Source organism: Diadema setosum, chromosome 11 (genome assembly GCF_964275005.1).
Source record: "Diadema setosum chromosome 11, eeDiaSeto1, whole genome shotgun sequence".
Taxonomy (NCBI): Eukaryota; Metazoa; Echinodermata; class Echinoidea; order Diadematoida; family Diadematidae; genus Diadema; species Diadema setosum.
This window is the reverse complement of record NC_092695.1, coordinates 6,108,657-6,128,176: the sequence shown is the minus strand read 5'-3', so window position 1 is coordinate 6,128,176 and position 19,520 is coordinate 6,108,657. Positions and strand designations below refer to the sequence as shown.

The 19,520-nt window shown below is 39.5% G+C and overlaps 1 protein-coding gene across 1 annotated transcript in view; it reads left to right on the top strand.

Annotated features, from left to right (window-relative positions):
* The window catches only part of LOC140234977 (centriole and centriolar satellite protein OFD1-like), a 64,344-nt gene that overhangs the window by 9,877 nt on the left and 34,947 nt on the right, over window positions 1–19,520 (top strand). Inside the window, exons 7-15 of the mRNA XM_072315013.1 lie at window positions 160–264; window positions 1,381–1,523; window positions 2,237–2,326; window positions 4,626–4,709; window positions 12,257–12,363; window positions 13,056–13,175; window positions 14,229–14,302; window positions 15,571–15,662; window positions 16,987–17,132. Of these exons, the coding sequence (XP_072171114.1) occupies window positions 160–264; window positions 1,381–1,523; window positions 2,237–2,326; window positions 4,626–4,709; window positions 12,257–12,363; window positions 13,056–13,175; window positions 14,229–14,302; window positions 15,571–15,662; window positions 16,987–17,132 (961 nt within the window). The remainder of the gene's footprint in view (window positions 1–159; window positions 265–1,380; window positions 1,524–2,236; window positions 2,327–4,625; window positions 4,710–12,256; window positions 12,364–13,055; window positions 13,176–14,228; window positions 14,303–15,570; window positions 15,663–16,986; window positions 17,133–19,520) is intronic.

The following is a 19,520-nucleotide window of genomic DNA, read 5'->3' as shown; positions in this document are numbered from 1 at the left end:
GGTCATTAAACACTTCCGGGCCGGGGGGCAATTTATGTGAACCAATCATATATCCTAAAACCTGTACAGAGGATCATTTCATACTAGTGTCCCATGTGCTGCTAGGGAATATGATGATTGTAATTACCATGAAAATGCAAAATGCGTTGTGATTGACAGGATTCTTGTGGCAGTTACTGTCGGAGCTCAGTGCTGGCCGGGCCACGGGGCAAGAACATGTTGGGGTGCAGGTAGAGGAGTATCCACTGTATCAATCTTCCATTGGTGAGTGTGAGAGTCTGTGTCTGGTGTGTGAACTTTTGGAAGCTTCTTCTGTGACAAAGCCCTAAGGGAGGGGGAGTCCCAACTATGACATTTAGATGGTCATTTATGACCGCATCATCTGAAAACAGTAATTAAAAAATAATAATCTGTGATCACTGGTATCTCATCTGGCAAAATTAAGAAAACACTTATCACTATTCCTTTTATATGTTACTTGTATGTGCTATAATTGTTTCTTACCAGGTTTTAGTATTTTTCATGATTTTTATCAATTTTCATCTTATACGTGCAACTTATTGTCTCACCAGATAATTTATGTCTTAACTGTGAAAATAAGTGGTGGGGACTTGAAAAGAGAAATCTCAGTTCTGCAAAACTTTACTACAAAAGAGTGGGGACTTGAAAATAGAAATCATAATTTTGACTTTACTGAAAAAGTAGGACTTGATAATAGAATGATAATTTTGCTGAACTTCACCAAAAGTATTAAGGACTTAATTAGTAGAATCATAATTCTACCAAACTTCTCAAGTAAGTGGGGACTTGATAATAGAATCATAATTCTGCCAAACTTCACTGAAAAAAAAAGGGGGACTTGGTAATAGGAATCATAATTCTGCCGAACTTCACCGAAAATGTTGATACTTGACTATGGGAATCATAATTCTACCAAACTTCACTGAAAAAAAAAGCGGAGACTTGATAATGAAAATTATAATTTTGCCAAACTTCACTAACAGAAAAGGAGACTTGATATCAGAACTCATTATTCTGCCAAATTTCTCTATAAAGTAAGTGGGAATTTGGTAGTAGAAATTTGAATTCTGCCAATCTTCACTAAGGCATTGATGCGCGAGCTTCTTTGTGGAGATGTACATTATGAGCTCCCTCGTGGAGACAATATGAGCTCCCTTGTGGAGATGATATGAGCTCCCTTGTGGAGACTTGGTATATTTAATATTCTTGTTCATATCTCTAAGATTTATAATGTTTTGGTATATGTTAGTGTTGTCTGGGGTAAATTATTTGTATAGGACCCCAATTTTCTCTATCTCTTCTTTCTTCCTTTAAAATAACAACAACAACATTGATGCCCCCTTTTTGCCACTCCACCAGAGAGAAAACTTCAGAGTGTAGAAGAGATGTACACACGGCGCAGAGAAGAAGATGATATAACCACCAAGCACTCCATGCAGGAAAAACTCCTCCGCATGAGGCGGGAGCTGGAGGCAAAATCGAGGGAGGAGATCACACGGGAGGTGTGTATTTGTGTCAGCAAATTGGCAATGCTGTGAAAGTGATTTTTTTTTTTTCACAAGGTCATTCATTAAAAAAAAATAAATAGATGCTTGGTGGAGTAGGATGAACATTGTGAGTGTGTAATGTTGCTGTCTGTCGACACATTACTGATTATATAATTTATAATGGTGACAAAATATTGTGAGGAAAATATTTGTGCATATTTCATAGAAAATACATACTAGCATCATGATGGATTGAAATTTGCTACAAATTGCTTTCATTTATAATTCTGAATTGTGTTTATAAGTTTGCTGATTCTGTAATTCAGTAAGTGCTCTCAAAAATATGGGAAAAGCGTACTTAACATTACGTGTATTGTTTTGTATTGTACGTCTCATAAATGTATATATTCAGCATTTACTGGAGACTACAAAGGGAATGGCTCTGTGGGGTATGCATTGTGGGCATGTAAATGAATGACATAGGCCAGGCTTAGAACAAGTTTGGACATCAATCTCCATATAAGCTTATTGATGTATGCTTATGACAGCTTTGCTGTGTGTTTTTCCTTCATACATTTTACTTTTTTGGGGGACGTAAAAGTTTACCAGATCAAGTAGCATCTTCTTTCACAAATGACAGCATATCATTCATGTAGTGCTTTACTCACAATAACCCGCAGTGAAATTAATTCGTACGTTAGCACATGTGATGTCTTGTCTTGTTGAAGATTTCAAGATTCAAGGAGAGTGAACTGAAGAGAGTTGAACTGGAAGAAAGGGACAAGGCACGAAAGGAGATAGCCAGTGCCCGGAGAGAGGTAAGTGGACAAGTGATCTGAAAGGGAAAGACCTGGAAAATTGTTTTTCTTATTATAACACTTATGAAAAGTTTCATTGTGCAGAGAAAGTTTTGTTGTTGTTTTGCTTCTGTTTTGGATGGTCATGTTTCTTGAAGGTGCTTGGTCATATTCAGTAATGATAGTGCATGGAAAATCAAGAAATCGAAAACAGTACTTCAATCGACAAGAATATGTCTTTATATACAGTCACCTGCGTTATGATAGTAAAATAAGTTTGTTGGTTATTTTTATGCCTCCGCCACGAAGTGGTGCCGGAGGCATTATGTTTTCGGGTTGTCCGTCCGTCCGTCCGTCCGTCCTTCCGTCCGTCCGTAATGAATTTTGTGGACAAGGTAACTATCAAAACCTGTTGAGGTATCCTAATGAAACTTGGCATGTATGTGTATTAGGGGGTGAAGTTGTGCCTATCAACTTTTGGGTGCACATGCTCAAGGTCAAAGGTCAAAAGGTCAAGGTCAAATACATAAAATTTCACTATTTCCACCATATCTATTGAATGCCTGAAGATATTTTCTTGAAACTTAGTGTATACATGTATTACCCAATTAAGATTCTCTGGTGAAAGTTTGCGTCATGAGGTCAAAGGTCAAAGGTGAAAAGGTCAGGGTCAAATACATGAAATTTCACTATTTTCGCCATATCTATTGAATGCCTGAAGATATTTTCTTGAAACTTAGTGTATACATGTATTACCCAATTAAGATTCTCTGGTGAAAGTTTGGGTCATGAGGTCAAAGGTCAAAGGTCAAAAGGTCAAGTAAAAATATCAAAACTTCTTTTTTTTTTTTCTCCGTGCCTTGGAAAATTGTTCAAGGTATCTTCATGGAACATAGTATATACATGTACTGACTGGAAGTGATTATCTAAAGAATGTAGGGTTCATGGGGTCAAAGGTCAGGGGTCAAAGGTCAAGTGCAACACTTCAAAATTTTACTATTTCCCTCATATTTATGCAATGCCAGCAGGGTTATTATTTTTTTACACTTGGTGTATGCATGTGTAACCTAATAGAAATTCTCTGGAAAGTTTTTTTTTCTTCTTTTTTTTTGCCTCAAAGGTCAAAAGGTCAAAGATCAAAGTGCTGAACTAACTTTTTCCTCCATATCTCGAAGTGGCTCAAGTTATCTTGAAACTTAGTACATATTATGCATGTTCTACCTGAAAGTGATTATCTTATGAATTTTAGGGTCAAGGGCCAGATGAAAATGGTAACAATTTACCATTCAATTCAGAAATTGCACTTTTTCTCCACACCTGTACCTTGAAAATTACTCAATGCCTAAATGTATGAATGGGTCAAAGTCAAGTTAAAGTCCTTAAATCCCTAGATACATGCTCTCCTATTCATCCAATTAAACCTAGGTCAAGGAAGGTGAACATTCAACACATTTGTGACAAACTTGTCATTTCAATATTTTGCCAATTTTGTGAAAATGTAATCACACATTGTCCACATGTACTATCTAGACCTATTGGGAAAATCATGCATTATGGCGGAGGCATACCAGTCGCCAAAGCGACATTTCTAGTTTTTTCCCGAAAACTTGCAGCATGGAAATCACTAAAAGACCCTACTATAAAGTGCGAATTCACTTTCCCGTCATGACTAGCCAGTGCATGTAATTACAACATGTCACTAGCTGCTCTCTTCTATATTATATACTTAGATGATGACTGGTGGGGGAGGGAACATACCGAATGTTCCACCCGAAGGGTTTGAAATGCTATTGAGGGAGGTTATAAGTCCTGAGATGAAGTCGAGGGACTTATAGCCTCCCGAAATTGCATTTCAAACCCTGAGGGTGGAACGTTTGGTACATGTTCCCGACAAAAAAAAAACTCATCATCTGTTATATTATATGGGTTAGTCAAATATGCTGTACGTAATACGTCAGCGTCAACCACCAGCACATCAACGCACTTGCGTGTTGCAGAGCCAAATTCACTGTGCGCGCGCGGTCCTAGGCCTTCTGTCATTTGTTACGTGAAAATGTTTTCCCATGGGAGAATATTACAAAAATGTTCGCCCAGGCGAACATAACGAAATGTGCCTCCATCATGTGACTGTGTTAAGCCAATCACTAACCGGCATTTGACTAGCCCATTTAATATAAAACAATGACATAGTTATCTGTACTATTCTGCTGTCCAAAAACTTCAATGCTCCTTTGTTAATTGTGTGCTCACATAAGACTTTACAGTGGTTCACTATGAGCTGACTGGGCTGGGTTATTGTCATGTTCACTGATTTTAACAGATGGAGTCAACCTGTCAGCTCAAGTCAGATGCCCTAAGGGATCGAGAACAGGCCACCATGGAACGGTTACAGAAGCATCAAGAGGTCAGTGTAATATTTTTTCATTTCCCAACAGCGAACCCTAAAAGGTGTGCCAAGAGGAGGCAAAATGAAAGTGAGAGTCAACCAACAAATGCAAGTAACCAAACATATCAAATTATATATACAAAATAATGAAAATAATAATAGTAGCAATAAGAATAATGATATTGATAAAAGAAATTAAAATAATAATAATTAAAGCATATATGAAAAGGGGGGCGGGACACAAAATCACAAATATGTATAAACACAAACAAAAACAAGTGTGTGTATGTGTGGGTGGAAAAGGCTGTATAAAAGAGACTCTGATGGAAGGAATCAATCAGGAATAGAAGGGTCTGCAATTGGAAAAGGCGCAAAGAAAGAACAAAATAAAATAAAAAATAGAAAAGAAATTTGATAATGATAATAATAACGATAAAAAATGTAATTTATAAATAGAATAATAATTTCAATAAAATGGCAAAAAAAAAGAAGTGAAACAAACTTTCACCGACTTGCATAATGAGTCACTGAACCAAAAAAAAGAAAGAAATAACTTGCGCACATTCAAATGTTCAATAACAAATACTTTATTAACATCTCGTAAGTTCATACCACATGTATGACCTTTCTCTGAGAAGGTATCGAAGCATAATCCCTTTGCCATGTGTTTTCGTTCTATCTCTGTGTTTAGTTATAAACCTTCTCTATGAGTTATATCTCTGCAGTCCTGTCATTTTAGAATTAATTCTTCCTCTCAATATGCACCCAACTTTTATTTATCAATGATCGCGCAGTTTTTAAAAGTGTTAGATTTACAGGACATTTTTTGCAATTTTCTGCAGGAATATATCAATTTGCACATTCATTTATGAACTCCTTAGTTATGAGAAATGATTGTTTCAGGACATTGTTTGCAATTTTCTGCAGGAATATATCAATTTGCACATTCATTTATGAACTCCTTAGTTATGAGAAATTATTGTTTCAGGACATTGTTTGCAATTTTCTGCAGAAATATATCAATTTGCACATTCATTTATGAACTCCTTAGTTATGAGAAATAATTGTTTCAAGTTCCACGTAGTTGCTATCGCTGTTAATCTTGCAGTTACTGTAGAATGACTGGATATTATAAAGGCTCAATTTTAATCGCAAATACTAATGTTAAGACTTACACTGAGAAAAAGAAAATCTTTCATTTTGCTTGTTCTCTCAAACATATACATATAGGTAATTTTAAAAGAAACAAAAAGAAAATTAGCTAACTTCAGCTAACGTTAGAGTAGAGAGACATCATGTTTGTATTGCCATGATACCCAGCGAGTTTTCTCTGTGTAATACAATGTACAGCCTTTGTACTGAATTCTTCATATGTTTTGTTATTGTGCATAAAAGTAAAAAATAGCAAAATGCCAATGTTGAGTATTTCACTATGCATGTTCCAGAACTAGTATTGACACGCTTCAGTATAAAACGCTAGCTAACATTAGTGCTTGAGACCAGAGAATACGGATCATTTAAGCGAGGTTAAGTGAATATCATGTGTGTACAATGATGAAGTGGAAAGATTGTCAACATCGGTCTTAAATATATATATATATATATATATATATATATATATATATATATATATATGGGCCGTGACGCAAGAAAAGGGCCCTTAGACGCGAGAAAAGAGGCCTCCATCCATTTCAAGCTTAATCGCTTATGATGGTGGTCTCCTGCATTCAATTATCTCTGTTGTTTACTGAAAAATACTGTATATTTTATTTTATGTTTCTGTGTATCAACATCGCTCAATGCAATCACCTATATGAATCTATTTATGTACTGTTATCGATTTATTTCACTGCACTTGTTATTCTTTGTCTTTGTACTTTTTGAAGTTTGCATTCAAATTGCATCTGATTGAATGCAGAAATAAAAGCAAACAAACAAACAAACAAAAGGGCCCTTAGCACCGCTGCGCGCAAACGCCAGAAAACGGCGCGGAAGTTTAACAAAGCAATACGCGCAATAAAAGATCAACTAGCTAATATACTACGCACACGTGCATAGACGCATCAAAAAGTGACAGGATTTGGACAAAACATGCTGTTTTGAATGTCGTAATTGGGGCATTTAGGAGTGGAATTTCAGAAAAAGGTTTGCATATCCAAATAAGTCAGAGTTTCTCCTACAATATGGAGGTGAAAACTCATTTTCGGTATTTAATGCCCTAAGGGCCCTTTTCTCGCGTCACGGCCCATATATATATATATATATATATATATATATCTATATATATATATATATATATATATATGTAAAAAACACACACACACACAGAAACACACAACAAAACGATATAAGAGAAACCAACAAAGTCTCATTCACCGACCTGGTGGAGTCATTGAACCAAAGCAAAACAAACTAATACAGGTTCCACGGTTCATGAACATAATGGTTTATTAACACCACTATAATTGGTGAACTATTTACACATGTACAATGAATCAAGTCGAATAATCAATGCGATCATTGTCTCTCCCATTCCTGCGCATGCAATTGTGACGTCCGTCCATGCTTTCACCGCGCCGTTTGCTCTTCTTACTGTCATCCTGCTGCTCGCTGCTCTTTCCTCCTCTTCATCCCCATGTACCGTGATCGCCCATTGATGGCCTCCACTGCCGCATGCCACACAGTGTCCCGCTGGCATCTTGAAGCTGGACATACCCGGAAAAATGCCTCTTGCAGGACCTGGACCCACGCGGGGTCCAGCTGTCTCCCCATGTGGCCACTGAGGCAGGCGTTCTGCATGCGCTCTTCATCCGTGAAGAGCGCCGCCGCCAATCGCCTGCCTACCTCACGTGTGTGTCGTGCGCCATGGAACGCAGTTGGGTGAGGAGGTCCTCTGTTTCTCCCGTTTGTCCATCGAGACCTGCTGCGGTGGCTCCGCGCTTGCTGACTGTAGGCATCCTCGGCGGTCCGCTGTCTGACAATGATAGCGGCGAAGACGATGCCGGGGGGTAGCAGGAGTTGTTATTTACCGCTCCAACATTGTCGTGCATGCTTCCAAGTCCTCGTACTGCAATAGAAAGAAAGAAAGAAAAGAAAAAGGAAGAAAAAAAAGGAATGCAGATGGAAAAAAATAAGACGAACACAAAATTACATTCAGTTATTGAACTTAACACTCATTTATGTAGAGATCAATACATGTATTCTTTAATTTAGTCTGTACAAATTTCATACAGGCATAATACTTAATTTTACTCTTTTTTTTTAGGATGAGTATTTTAAATGACTACTTTTATTTCTCATCTCTCAAAGACAGTTTATATTCAACATTGTACTGTTTGTAAATTTGTTGGCGTCGCCATCAGGTTGTATTATCCGCTGTCAGAATACAACTAGAGAAAAGCTTTTAAAAATGGCGATAAATTAATTACCTTCTTGCGTAGATCGCTGTTTTCCCTCTCGAGGTTGGCGTTCCTCTCTGCCAGGCGAACATTCTGCTCTAACAGCACCTGGCTCCCGATGGCCTGTGGCAAGTCGAAGGCAGGCTGGCCTTTCATGTTGTTTAACTGGACCCGCAGTGTTTGGACACCTTGAAGGAGCTCCTCGTTGGTAACTGGTGCGATCTGCTGTGCCGGAATCGGGTCAATCTCTGGTGCCTCCTTGTTGGCCAGGAGAGCAGCAGTCGATAGAGTCGGATCCTATTGGTCAGTTGAAATACGGGGATAGGCAAGAAACTGAACAAAATACAACTAGAGAAAAGCTTTTAAAAATGGCGATAAATTAATTACCTTCTTGCGTAGATCGCTGTTTTCGCTCTCGAGGTTGGCATTCCTCTCTGCCAGACGAACGTTCTGCTCCAACAGCACCTGGTTCCTGATGGCCTGTGGCAAGTCGAAGGCAGGCTGGCCTTCCATGTTGTTTAACTGGACCTGCAGTGTTTGGACACCTTGAAGGAGCTCCTCGTTGGTAACTGGTGTCATCTACTGTGCTGGAATCAGGTCAATCTCTGGTGCTTCCTCGTCGGCCAGGAGAGCAGCAGTCGATAGAGTCGGATCCTATTGGTCAGTTGAAATACGGGGATAGGCAAGAAACTGAACAAAATACAACTAGAGAAAAGCTTTTAAAAATGGCGATAAATTAATTACCCTCTTGCGTAGATCGCTGTTTTCGCTCTCGAGGTTGGCGTTTCTCTCTGCCAGGCGAACATTCTGCTCTAACAGCACCTGGTTCCCGATGGCCTGTGGCAAGTCGAAGGTAGGCTGGCCTTCCATGTTGTTTAACTGGTCAGTTGAAATACGGGGATAGGCAAGAAACTGAACAAAACCTGAAAGTTGTGATACATCAAGTTATTCTTCACTTCTCTTCGAATCATACAACGTATTCTCTACGACAGCTCTTCGTATTATACACCATATCCCCTACTATGCCGTGAATTAGTTCTTCTGACCATGGGAGGATCATTCTGTGGTGGAGTGCTGGTGACAGTACTGCCACCATACACCAAAGACTAAGACAGTATGGTGTCTTCGCCTCGAGAACTGCTGTAAGGAAGTGTATCCAGTGCTACACTTCAACGGGATCTGTTCTCGATCGTCAACGTAAGGGTAGAACCTGCTCCTTGGCTCCCGAAGAAGAACTCTTCATCGACCAGCTCATCGAAGCAGACTGCGAGTCATCGCCAGTGGAACTGCAGAACAAGGTCCAGGTTTAGTTTGGCAAGGGGGTCAGTCTTAGCACGATCAGCAGGGTTCGAGATCGCCTCGGATGGACACGGTCTCGTGTCCTCTACTGCCAGCTCATCCGGAACGTCAACAAGGCTGTTCGTCTTGCCTTTGCAATGAGGATGGTCGAGGAGGGGGAGAACTTCGACAACGCCATTTGGACTGACGGAAGTACGTTCTGGGTGGAGAACCATTCCGGATACTACTATCAGAGGCGAGGCACCCAGGAGGTGAAGGTCGGCAAGCCCAAGCATCCGGCAAAAGTCCACGTGTGGGCTGGCATCTCTAGGCGGGATGAGACTAGGCTGCTCGTCTTTGACGAGATCATGAGAAAAGAATTTTTCACGGACACGATCCTTGCTCAATACTTTCTCCCATTCATCCGTGAGAAGTATCCACATGGATCATGTCGACTCATGATGGACAACGATCCAAAACATTCCAGATCTACGCTCGTCAGTTTATGCAGCGCAACAACGTGAACTGGTGGAGGACACTGACCGAAAGCCCGGATATCAACCCCATCGAGCACCATTGGGGACACATGAAGGTGTTCATTCAAAGGCACGTCAAGCCCTTGACCAAGCAGCAACTCGTAGATGGCCTGAAGGAATATTGGAGGATGCAGCTCACTCGCGATCGCCTGCAGCGTTGTCTTGACAACATCTACCACAGTATCCCAGAAGTAATTCAACAGGGCTGTGACTGAACCAAGTACTACAGTGTGTAGGAGCGACGCTACATTGGACATGGTTGAGCAATTATGACAACATCTACCACAGCATACCAGAAGTAATTTGACAGGGCGGTGACCGAACCAAGTACTAGGAGCATTGCTACATTGGGCATGGTTGAACAATTATGACTTTTTTGAAAACTCCCACATGTGAACGGTTTTTATTTGAAGTTGCAATAATTTGTCAAAAACTGGTTTGGTCTACAAGATCTCTTGCCAAATCGTGTGACATATACGCAAACGTGAATCAACGCAAAATAAGGTTTGCTAATGATCAGTTAGGCAAAACAATTGTTAATTTTGTAACGAAAAGCAGTAGAGCAAGGAGTTATCAGACACCGAACGATCGTTCATTTTGTGTGTTTTCTGGTGCACGTTTTAGTTTGCACAGGTGGTGCCACATGAGTTGGGCAGTGCGCCGCGTGCTGCCATGCCCAGTTGCGCAGTGCACTCATCTCATACCAGACAAATAAAACACGTGTTCGCTAGTACCAGGGATGTACGGTGAGACTTACCTCCCTAAAAGTCCCGCTAGTACATTTGTACGTATGTGCATGTACATTTGTACCACGTACATGTATGTGGGGAGTTGTATGTACCAAAGAGTGTAGAAGCCTACAGTGTATGTACTACCAAGGAGCTTTGTTTGAAGCTCCTTAGTACTACTTAAATTTTGTCCACTCACAATCGGCATACACACATAACAATCGAACGAAAAGAATTCTTGGAAGGCCAATCGAATGTACTACAGTCGAATGCAGTATGGACGTTTGATGAAGGCATCGATCATGCTGCTGATCGAAGACTATGTTAAGTACTGCCTGTAATTTAGGGATTACGAGGCACGGTCATGCTTGCACTCATATCTCCCCACTGCTGTAGTGTTGATTTACATGACGTTAAATCATTATGATATATTACGATGACATCTGACAACATCATGAACATGCGAAGCCGGTCGTTGCAACAAATCAGTATAACGTGGCGTGTGGCGGTAGAAAATCGTGGTCGCAGGCTTCACTCATCAGGCCCATTTGGCCTTGATATGAATGCACTGACATTATCGTCACTCAATCGAGCAGGCATTATGAATTCTCCTGATGCCTTCAGGATCAAGATATCGAGTGAGCTTATTGAAGATTAATTGTAATTCTGATATTTTGCATGATATGCCATGTAGGTCTACTAAAATTAGTGAAAGCACCTCCTTGCTGTTGACGCAATTGAGGAGGTGGAAGAGGGCGGTACCGCCGCTGCACTTCTGACTTTTCGAGTTCTCCTTTCCGAAAATAGAGAAGAAAAAATCAAGATCGTGAATCTGCTTTTCAGAACCTAGAAACTTGAGTACTCGAGTTTCCATCTAGCCAACAATAACATGTTTGCTGTCAGCTGTCGTTAGATGGCATCTAACGTTAGCTGCCAGCTAATGTTAGATTGGCAGCGAACGTTAGCTACACGTTGTATTGATAGCTAAACATTAGGTATCAATAGCTAAACGTTAGCTAACGTTAGCCAGGACATTTTTCACAACACTAACGTTAGGTAAAACATTAGGTGAAACTTTATTATTGAGTGACAGATACTGTTTGTAACCCTTTGCCATATCTCCCTTTCTATGCTTAATGTTTTGTACTGTCTTTATGAATGGTGTGAATATGACCTCATGAAACATGGCATTTGAATTTTGCTTCATTGTGTCTGTACAAATTCAAAGATATTTTTAATACTGAAGGTGGAGATGAAGAGAGTGACATTTCCCTCGTCTGTACATGTTTCATTCTCATCTCTAAAGAGGTGCATACCTGTAGATAATGCACATCAGGTACAATCAAACCTCTTTCACTGAACTTTTGTAGCTTTACTGTGCATCAGGTTCATACGTAACTCATATGTCATTAGAACTGTGCTGCATAGTGCATACGTTCAAATCTGTCGCTTGCACCACTTAAATCCTTTCTGTGTCAGGAATTTTAGACAGTGTTTACGACACTGATATTTTCAGTGCACTCAAAGCACACAAAGAGCTAAACCTGCCTTGCCCTTTGATGGAAGGTAGAGACTTAATCTTGAGCTGTTGATTACTCCCTTCCTCCCTCCCTCCTCCATGCCAGCTGATAGAGAAGGAGACATACGCCCAGAGACAGAGCCTGCTGGAGGAACTCAGAGTTATCAGACAGAGGGAAGCAGATCTCAGACGGGGGGCAGAAATCAATGCAAGGTTTGTTTTCTTATTCCTTTCACAGTAGCTGTTCTTCTCTGCTCATCGATTAATTCTTAATATTTCAAAAGGTTTTTAAGGTGTGGTAACTTCCCTGCCCAAATGATAGTGTCACATTTCTCGATTTCCATGGAAAACCATGAAGGACACCCATTTTGTGTCCAAGGTGTATACCTGCCTGCAGTCAACCAATGCAAATACACATTTTTGTTGACTGTGATGCACTGATCCCCAAGTAAAGTTTACACCACTGTTGTGATTAGTTTCCTTACAAGATCTCCAGAGAACTAAAAGATGTAGTGCAAGTGATGAAAAGTTACAGGTTTAAGTGTATGTGTGTATATGCATGTATATGTATGTAAGAAGTTATGTATGTGTGTATGTACATAAGTATGTATTTGATGTGTATGTGTGTGTGTGTATGTATATATGTGTGTTATATGTACACTGTAATTATGTACACACATATAGTTTGCGCAGTGGTTCTTGCTAGCAGCATGTTAATGCATCACAAAGACTACTCTGTCTTCTCAATGACATCTAATGGAAGGTGGTTTGTGTTATATTTGCACTTCAGAGCCTTTGGTAAAAGCAAACAAATGAACAAACTAAGGCTGAGATATCACTCATCCTGTATGGTACTTGACTGATAATCTTTCCCCCCCCCCCCCACCCCCCCCCCCACCCTTCAGGGCAGCCAAGATGGAGGAGGATAAGAGAAAGGCCCTCGAGGACAATCTCAAATTCCGGGAGGCGTCCGTCTCCAACATCGAGTCCACTTACGACCAGAGACTGAAGGAAGAGTCCAAGAGGTGAGCCTTTACATTGTATGTGCCCAGACGCTTTGTTTAACTTGCAGGACTTTTTCAAATGTGAAAATTCTGCATCTAAATTTAATAATACAAATTACTGTACATGCGATGTATTTTGGGGCAGTGTTATTTTAGCTGATATTAGATGATACTTTAGATGATACAAATAACATGACAACTTACAGTTCATGAAGGGGTGCATCAAGCTGGGGGAAACTGGGGCTTCTCCTGGCCTGTGCTGCCAGAAGTCACGCTGCCTGCAATTCTGTGGTTCTGCCAACCATGCAAAAACCAATTTGCAAGTTTGGGCGTGTGCCTCAGCCTCAGTGCCTCCAAATCCCTATAACACACACACATAGGAGCCTAGGTTGCAGCTCCTCAGCCTCACATCCTTCTGCAAGAAGCTCTGGGTGTCATCTGTTCACTCTCACACTTTCTCTCTCATAACTGGGCACTCTCATACTCACTTGCATGTACACAAACACAAAAGATTTTGCATCCTACACAATTAAACCCACCTGTGTGAAGTATGCCAAAACCCTGGGCTATGTGTTAGTGACTTGCTAGGCAGACTGGTAACTTATCCCATTCCTTATAATAATCCCTACCTAGTGAATTCAAAATAAAACTTAGATGTGAGCGTGATCATAAGGCAAACGAGAGGGAAAAAAAAGGGGGGGGGGTGAAACTGGTCATATTGTGACATTTTGCTATGACAGATGTTTATCAGTTGTCCCCCTCTTTAAGCCTTGTCCGCCTGTGCCTGTTACACATAACAATGTTGGAAATTCAGAGCTTAAGTATTTGTTACAAGTTCATTGTGATAAAAATCTGGAAAAAAAAAAACTGTTAAAAAATCTGTCATAGCACATCTTCAACCCTCTGCTTTTAAATTTTCTTGTGCTTTCATGTTTGTTTTGCCTTTGTAGAATGTGTCCTTTTTTTTTCACTTAGCATTGGCGCGTGTATGCTTTAGGGGCTTAAAGAGGCTAGCAGCCTTGCGAGATACCACTGAAATAAATCCCTTATGTCATCTATATCTCTATCTTCCAGACTAGAACTGGACTACGAGGCTAGAATTGCCAAGAGGCTGCATGATGTGGAACAGAAGGAAGCCAAGGTCAGAGGTAAGAAAGGCCGCCCCCCCCCCCCAGAAAAGCCCCACCCAAAACAACAACAATAACCAACAAACAAGACAAAGATTAAAGTACTGCAGCATTCTACCAGTTTTTCCATGCATCATTAAAAAAAAGTACAGTCAGCTACTCTAAGGCTGACTCTTAATAAATCATTTCAGCATTTCATAAATTTGATCATAATTCGTCACCTGCATAAAAGAAAAGATCAAGGCAGGACATCGTGGACTAAAGTGGTCATTACTTAACTAGTTTCTTACTGCTGCAATTTCCTTTCTGTCGCATGTAGTATATTTCTTGTTGTCCATTGCCTCTTACATTTTCTGTCCTTATCATATTCATTACCTGAATATTAATGGTAAAACCTTTCCATTTGTGCCTTTTGTGAACACCTGTAAAGGTTTCCCCCAAATTAGTCATTACCGTACAGGAATCAGATATGTAATATATTGAATATATGTGACCCGCCACAACATGGGATCCTAAAGTCAGTGCCGGCTGAGCCAAAAAAAAAATCGAGTTTGAAGTCAGATCATCAAATCGGTCAAAACAATCAGATTTCTGTTTTTGACATAATTTTGTAGTCTAATGTATCGTCTATAATCTGCCGAAATTTCGAAGCAAAATGATCAAAGGAAAGGCAAGAAATTAGCGTTTTTCTGGGCAATGATTTTTCGACTTTCAATGGAACAGAAACATGTCCGAAGATTTGGATTTAGCGCCGCAGCTAGACTCCGCCCCTAACAATGAGGGAATGATCTTATTGGTCAGTGCGTAGCATCCTGGTCACTGATTGGTCGTGCATAGACTGCTGGCGCTAAGCTTGAATGAACATCGCGGAGGTTGCTAGGAGCATACCTTCTTTTGTCGAGATGTGAAAACTGTCTTGCCTCCCCTTGATCATGATAGCGTCAAAAGGAAAACTTTGAAGGCTGTTTTCTTGAAACGCTGATTTCCAAACCATTCAACACGTGTTAATAAAATCATCAATATCTCTGCAACCGAGTACTTTTATGAATCGTGTTATATATGAAATTATTGTAGAAGAGTAAAGGAATAATGTCATGTCACTTTCAGAAAATTGTCCTCCCCCGACTTTCGGATCCTTTATTTGTAGCGGGTCACATATTTGGAATATTTATAATATACAATGTGAATATATGGTATAATTTTGGGTGTAGTTGGTTCATTCATATTTCAATATTTCTTTTTGTACCATAATTTTTTTATGAAGTTCATCCTGTATTATCTGATTGCAGCTGAGCAAAGAAGTGTGACGGAGGAAAGGGAGTCTATGAAGATGGTTCAGGATCAACTCAAGAACAAAACCAGTCAAGTCCTTGAACTTGAGGTGAGTAAGAAATGTTTCTCAGCTCTTGGGCTGTCTTCCCAAATTATGTTCAGGAGAAACTCTTGGATGAATGCAGAAATTGGTTGACCTACACATCCTTTTGAAATTGTAGTTTGACAAATGGTAACTATCACCAGACTGAGTGAAGTTCTACATGTAATGCTTAACACCCATACCAGTTTATGTCTGAGTTGGAATTTTGATTTAGAGTAGTTCACTTATTACTTTAATAGATATATGTATGCTATTCGTGTACAATTTGCTTTCAAATGTGCCAAAAATGAATGCTGCATTGATCTTTGTCTTATGGGTCATTAGTGATGCTGGTGATTATTATTGCTATCAAGACAAGCATTTTGTGATTAGTAGATTGTCTGATTTTGGTAGATTGTCTTAGGTTAATTAGAGTCTATTCCAGTCTCAAAGCATATATGTCATTTGAATCCTATACTTTGTTGCTAACATGTCTGCCATGCAATCAAATGGCACAGGTTCAAATTCCAGTGAGTCTTGCTGAGCTGTGTTGTGTGTAATCAATGCCGTCCTCTCTAGTAAGAGGCAAAACACTTTGTCCCTCGGATTGGACATAAAATGGAGGTCACGTGTGTGAGAGAGTCACAACCCATATACATGCACCTAGAAGATTCCGCTTCACTCTGTGTGAAGAGCAGGGTGTAAACCCGGTGAAGTGTTTGGAAGATAGGATTCAGATACCAACCCCTCATGGTATGCCCCATGTGACTAGCAACTGTCAGCAAACAATATCAATGATACATGTGGTGCCATATGAGAAGAAGGAGAAGAAGTGAAGTGTTTAAAGGGACTGTACAGTACTGGTTGAGGTAGGGATTCATGTTTTGAACATTCCTAAGTGAGATAATGAGAAACCTCTTATGAAATATGAAAGAGCATGTAATTTTAAGAAGGATTCAACGTTTATTTGATGAAAATTGGTTTTCAAATGGCTGAGATATCCCAAAAAGTGATAATAATAAAAGACTACAGGCCACGCCTTTTATTAGGATCTGTCTGTTTCACCTTGTTTTTGGATATAATCTCTCAGCCATTTCAAAACCAATTTTCATCAAATAAACTTTCGATACCCCTTAGAATTGCATGCTCTTTGACATCTCATAGAGTGGTTTCTGAATATCTCACAAAACGTTAAAAGGTAAATCTTCACCTCGACCAGAACTGTACACACCCTTTAAAACTGAAACTACATGTACACTACATCTCCATCATCAACTACTCATGCATTCTGAGGACCATAAATGCCCTAGGAATGTCATTCATGTGTTTGACCTTTGACCTTGTCTATCAGACTCTTCTGAAGGAGGCCAAGTCCGAGGTGGCCTCGTCCAACAATCGGAGTGACCTGCTGAATGAGAGGCTAAGGACGATGGTGGATTACCCGACACTGAAGGAGGAAAACACCATTCTCAGGAGGGATTTGGAACACGCCAAAATGTGAGTTCAATTCAAATTTTTTCAATATGTTTCCACAATTAAAAGAAAAGCAGTATGTGAGTATCATGAAAAATAACAAGGAGTAATAACTTTAATGATCTCATGTTAGAATCCAACAAAGACTTGTTTAATACTTTAATCAGTTTCTTGGAGGAGGCATATTCATCTATAAGACAAATCGTGAACTTTTGATCTTAAAAAAGAAAATCATTGACCTACACTTTAGTTATTGAGTGTGCTCTCTCAGAGCAAGAGTAGAGCTGGTGAAAAATGCAAAAGACATTTGGCACAATTGATTTCATATTGAGTCAATTTTGACTTGTCCATAAGCACTTGAAAACACAGAGAGGATCTTCTTTGTGAAATTATGTGTGAAATGCCTCAATTTTTGTTGAGGATAATACATTTCAGCCTTTAATTTGGAACTACAGTGTATGTTTTATATATTGTAATGGCATTATCAGAATGATAGCTTGGTAATGGTTCAGTAAGCTCCATGCTAATATTATGATGATTAATACGACGGAGCAAGCAGGACAGTAGGACGAATCGGCCATTCACTCTCTCATTTTGAACCACTCAACACAATTTTTGCTCTTTATATCCAGTTATTAGCCATTTGAGATAAGTATATTGACTAGATGAAACAAAAATGGCATTTTCCTCTCATTTCTTGGTATTTCATTATGCTAATTCATGTACTGCCAGTAGCATGATCATTTCATCTAATTTCACTCTTCAGCAATTCACCATGCTTAGCTTGTTAATTTCTTCAGCCTATTCTAACTTAAAGGGATGGTGTAGTTTTGGTAGAGCTTGGGATTCAGTTTTTAACCATTTGAGAGGTAATTAGAAAACACTTATATGAAATATCAAAGAGCATAAAATTCTTTAATAGAGGAATTAAAAGTTAGATTAAAATCAATTTTCAAATTTTCTGACATATTAAAAAACAAAGATGTCCTAATAAAAAGTGGGACCGGCCTTTTATTAGGACCACCTTGTTTTACTATGTATTTGGATATCTTACCCATTTTAAAAACCACTTCCCATTGAGTAAACTTTTTATTCCTTTTAGAATTGTATGCTTTTTTATATTTCATTGAGTGGGTTCTGATTATCTTGCAAGAATTTAGAGCCTGAATCCCCATCTCAGTCAAAACTGTACCATCCCTTTAAACCCAAGCCCTATTTCTCAGCTCACGTTGTGATGCTGATGCATAATCCGAATCTTAAAGGGGAAGGCTAGTAACCGATCAGTGGGAATCAGTGGAAATGCTGTGAGATGATTGTTCCAATCCTTATGGGATTCATTCAAGAGTTCATTGTATATCTATTGTTGTGTGAAAATTATTTGCTTCAGAATGGTCTCATATTCAAGTAATGTGCAGTTTAATGCTTCCAGGTTAGCGTCCCTGGTCAGTGACGGAGCATTAATCTGCTCATTACTTGAATATGAGACCGTTCGGAAGCAAATCATTTTCACACAACAATAGATATACAATGAACTCTTGAATGAATCCCATAAGGATTAGAACAATCATCTCCCAGCATTTCCACTGATTCCCACTGATCAGTTACTAGCCTTCCCCTTTAAATACCAATTCCCATACTGTATTGTGAAAATTGTAACTTGGTTGTGAAACATGCTGTGACGTGAACAACGTGAGAGTTGAATTGGTCTCACAGAAGTCAACACATTTATGGCCATCCTATCAATTTCTCTACTGCTGGGAAAAACCCCTAATACCGATGTGTATTTTGACACCATTTCAAGTTGGCTTTGATTTTAATATACATGTAGAGTAAGATAAAAGCAAGAATGCCAGAGGTTTTAGAAAATTCAGAGCTAACATCAGAAATGGGGAAAAGAGGTTGGCAGTATGAAGACAATGTATGTGTAGTCCATGAAAAGACTATTGGGGGCGCTATGGCATAGTGGAGGAGACTCCTGACTCCTGATCGGAGGACCCAAGTTCGAACCCCGCCCTGTGCTTACGTCCTTGGACAAGATGTTTTTACCCACTATGTCCCTTTCGACCCAGGTATGTAATGGGTACATGGGAACACTAGGGTAATAATAATAATCTATCTAAAGCATTCGACACCATCGACCACCACATCTTATCAAAAAAATTGCATTTATATGGTTTAAGAGGAGTGGCATTACAGTGGTTTCAAAGTTATTTACATAACCGGAAGCACTATGTGGTGGTCGATGGTGTTGAATCTGAATGCCTCAGTGTGAACATTGGTGTACCACAAGGCTCAGTTCTAGGACCTCTATTATTCTTGTTATATGTGAATGATATTGTGAATTCCTCAAAGATTTTAAAATTCTCATTATTTGCTGATGACACTGTTGTGCTTTTCTCTCACAAAGATATA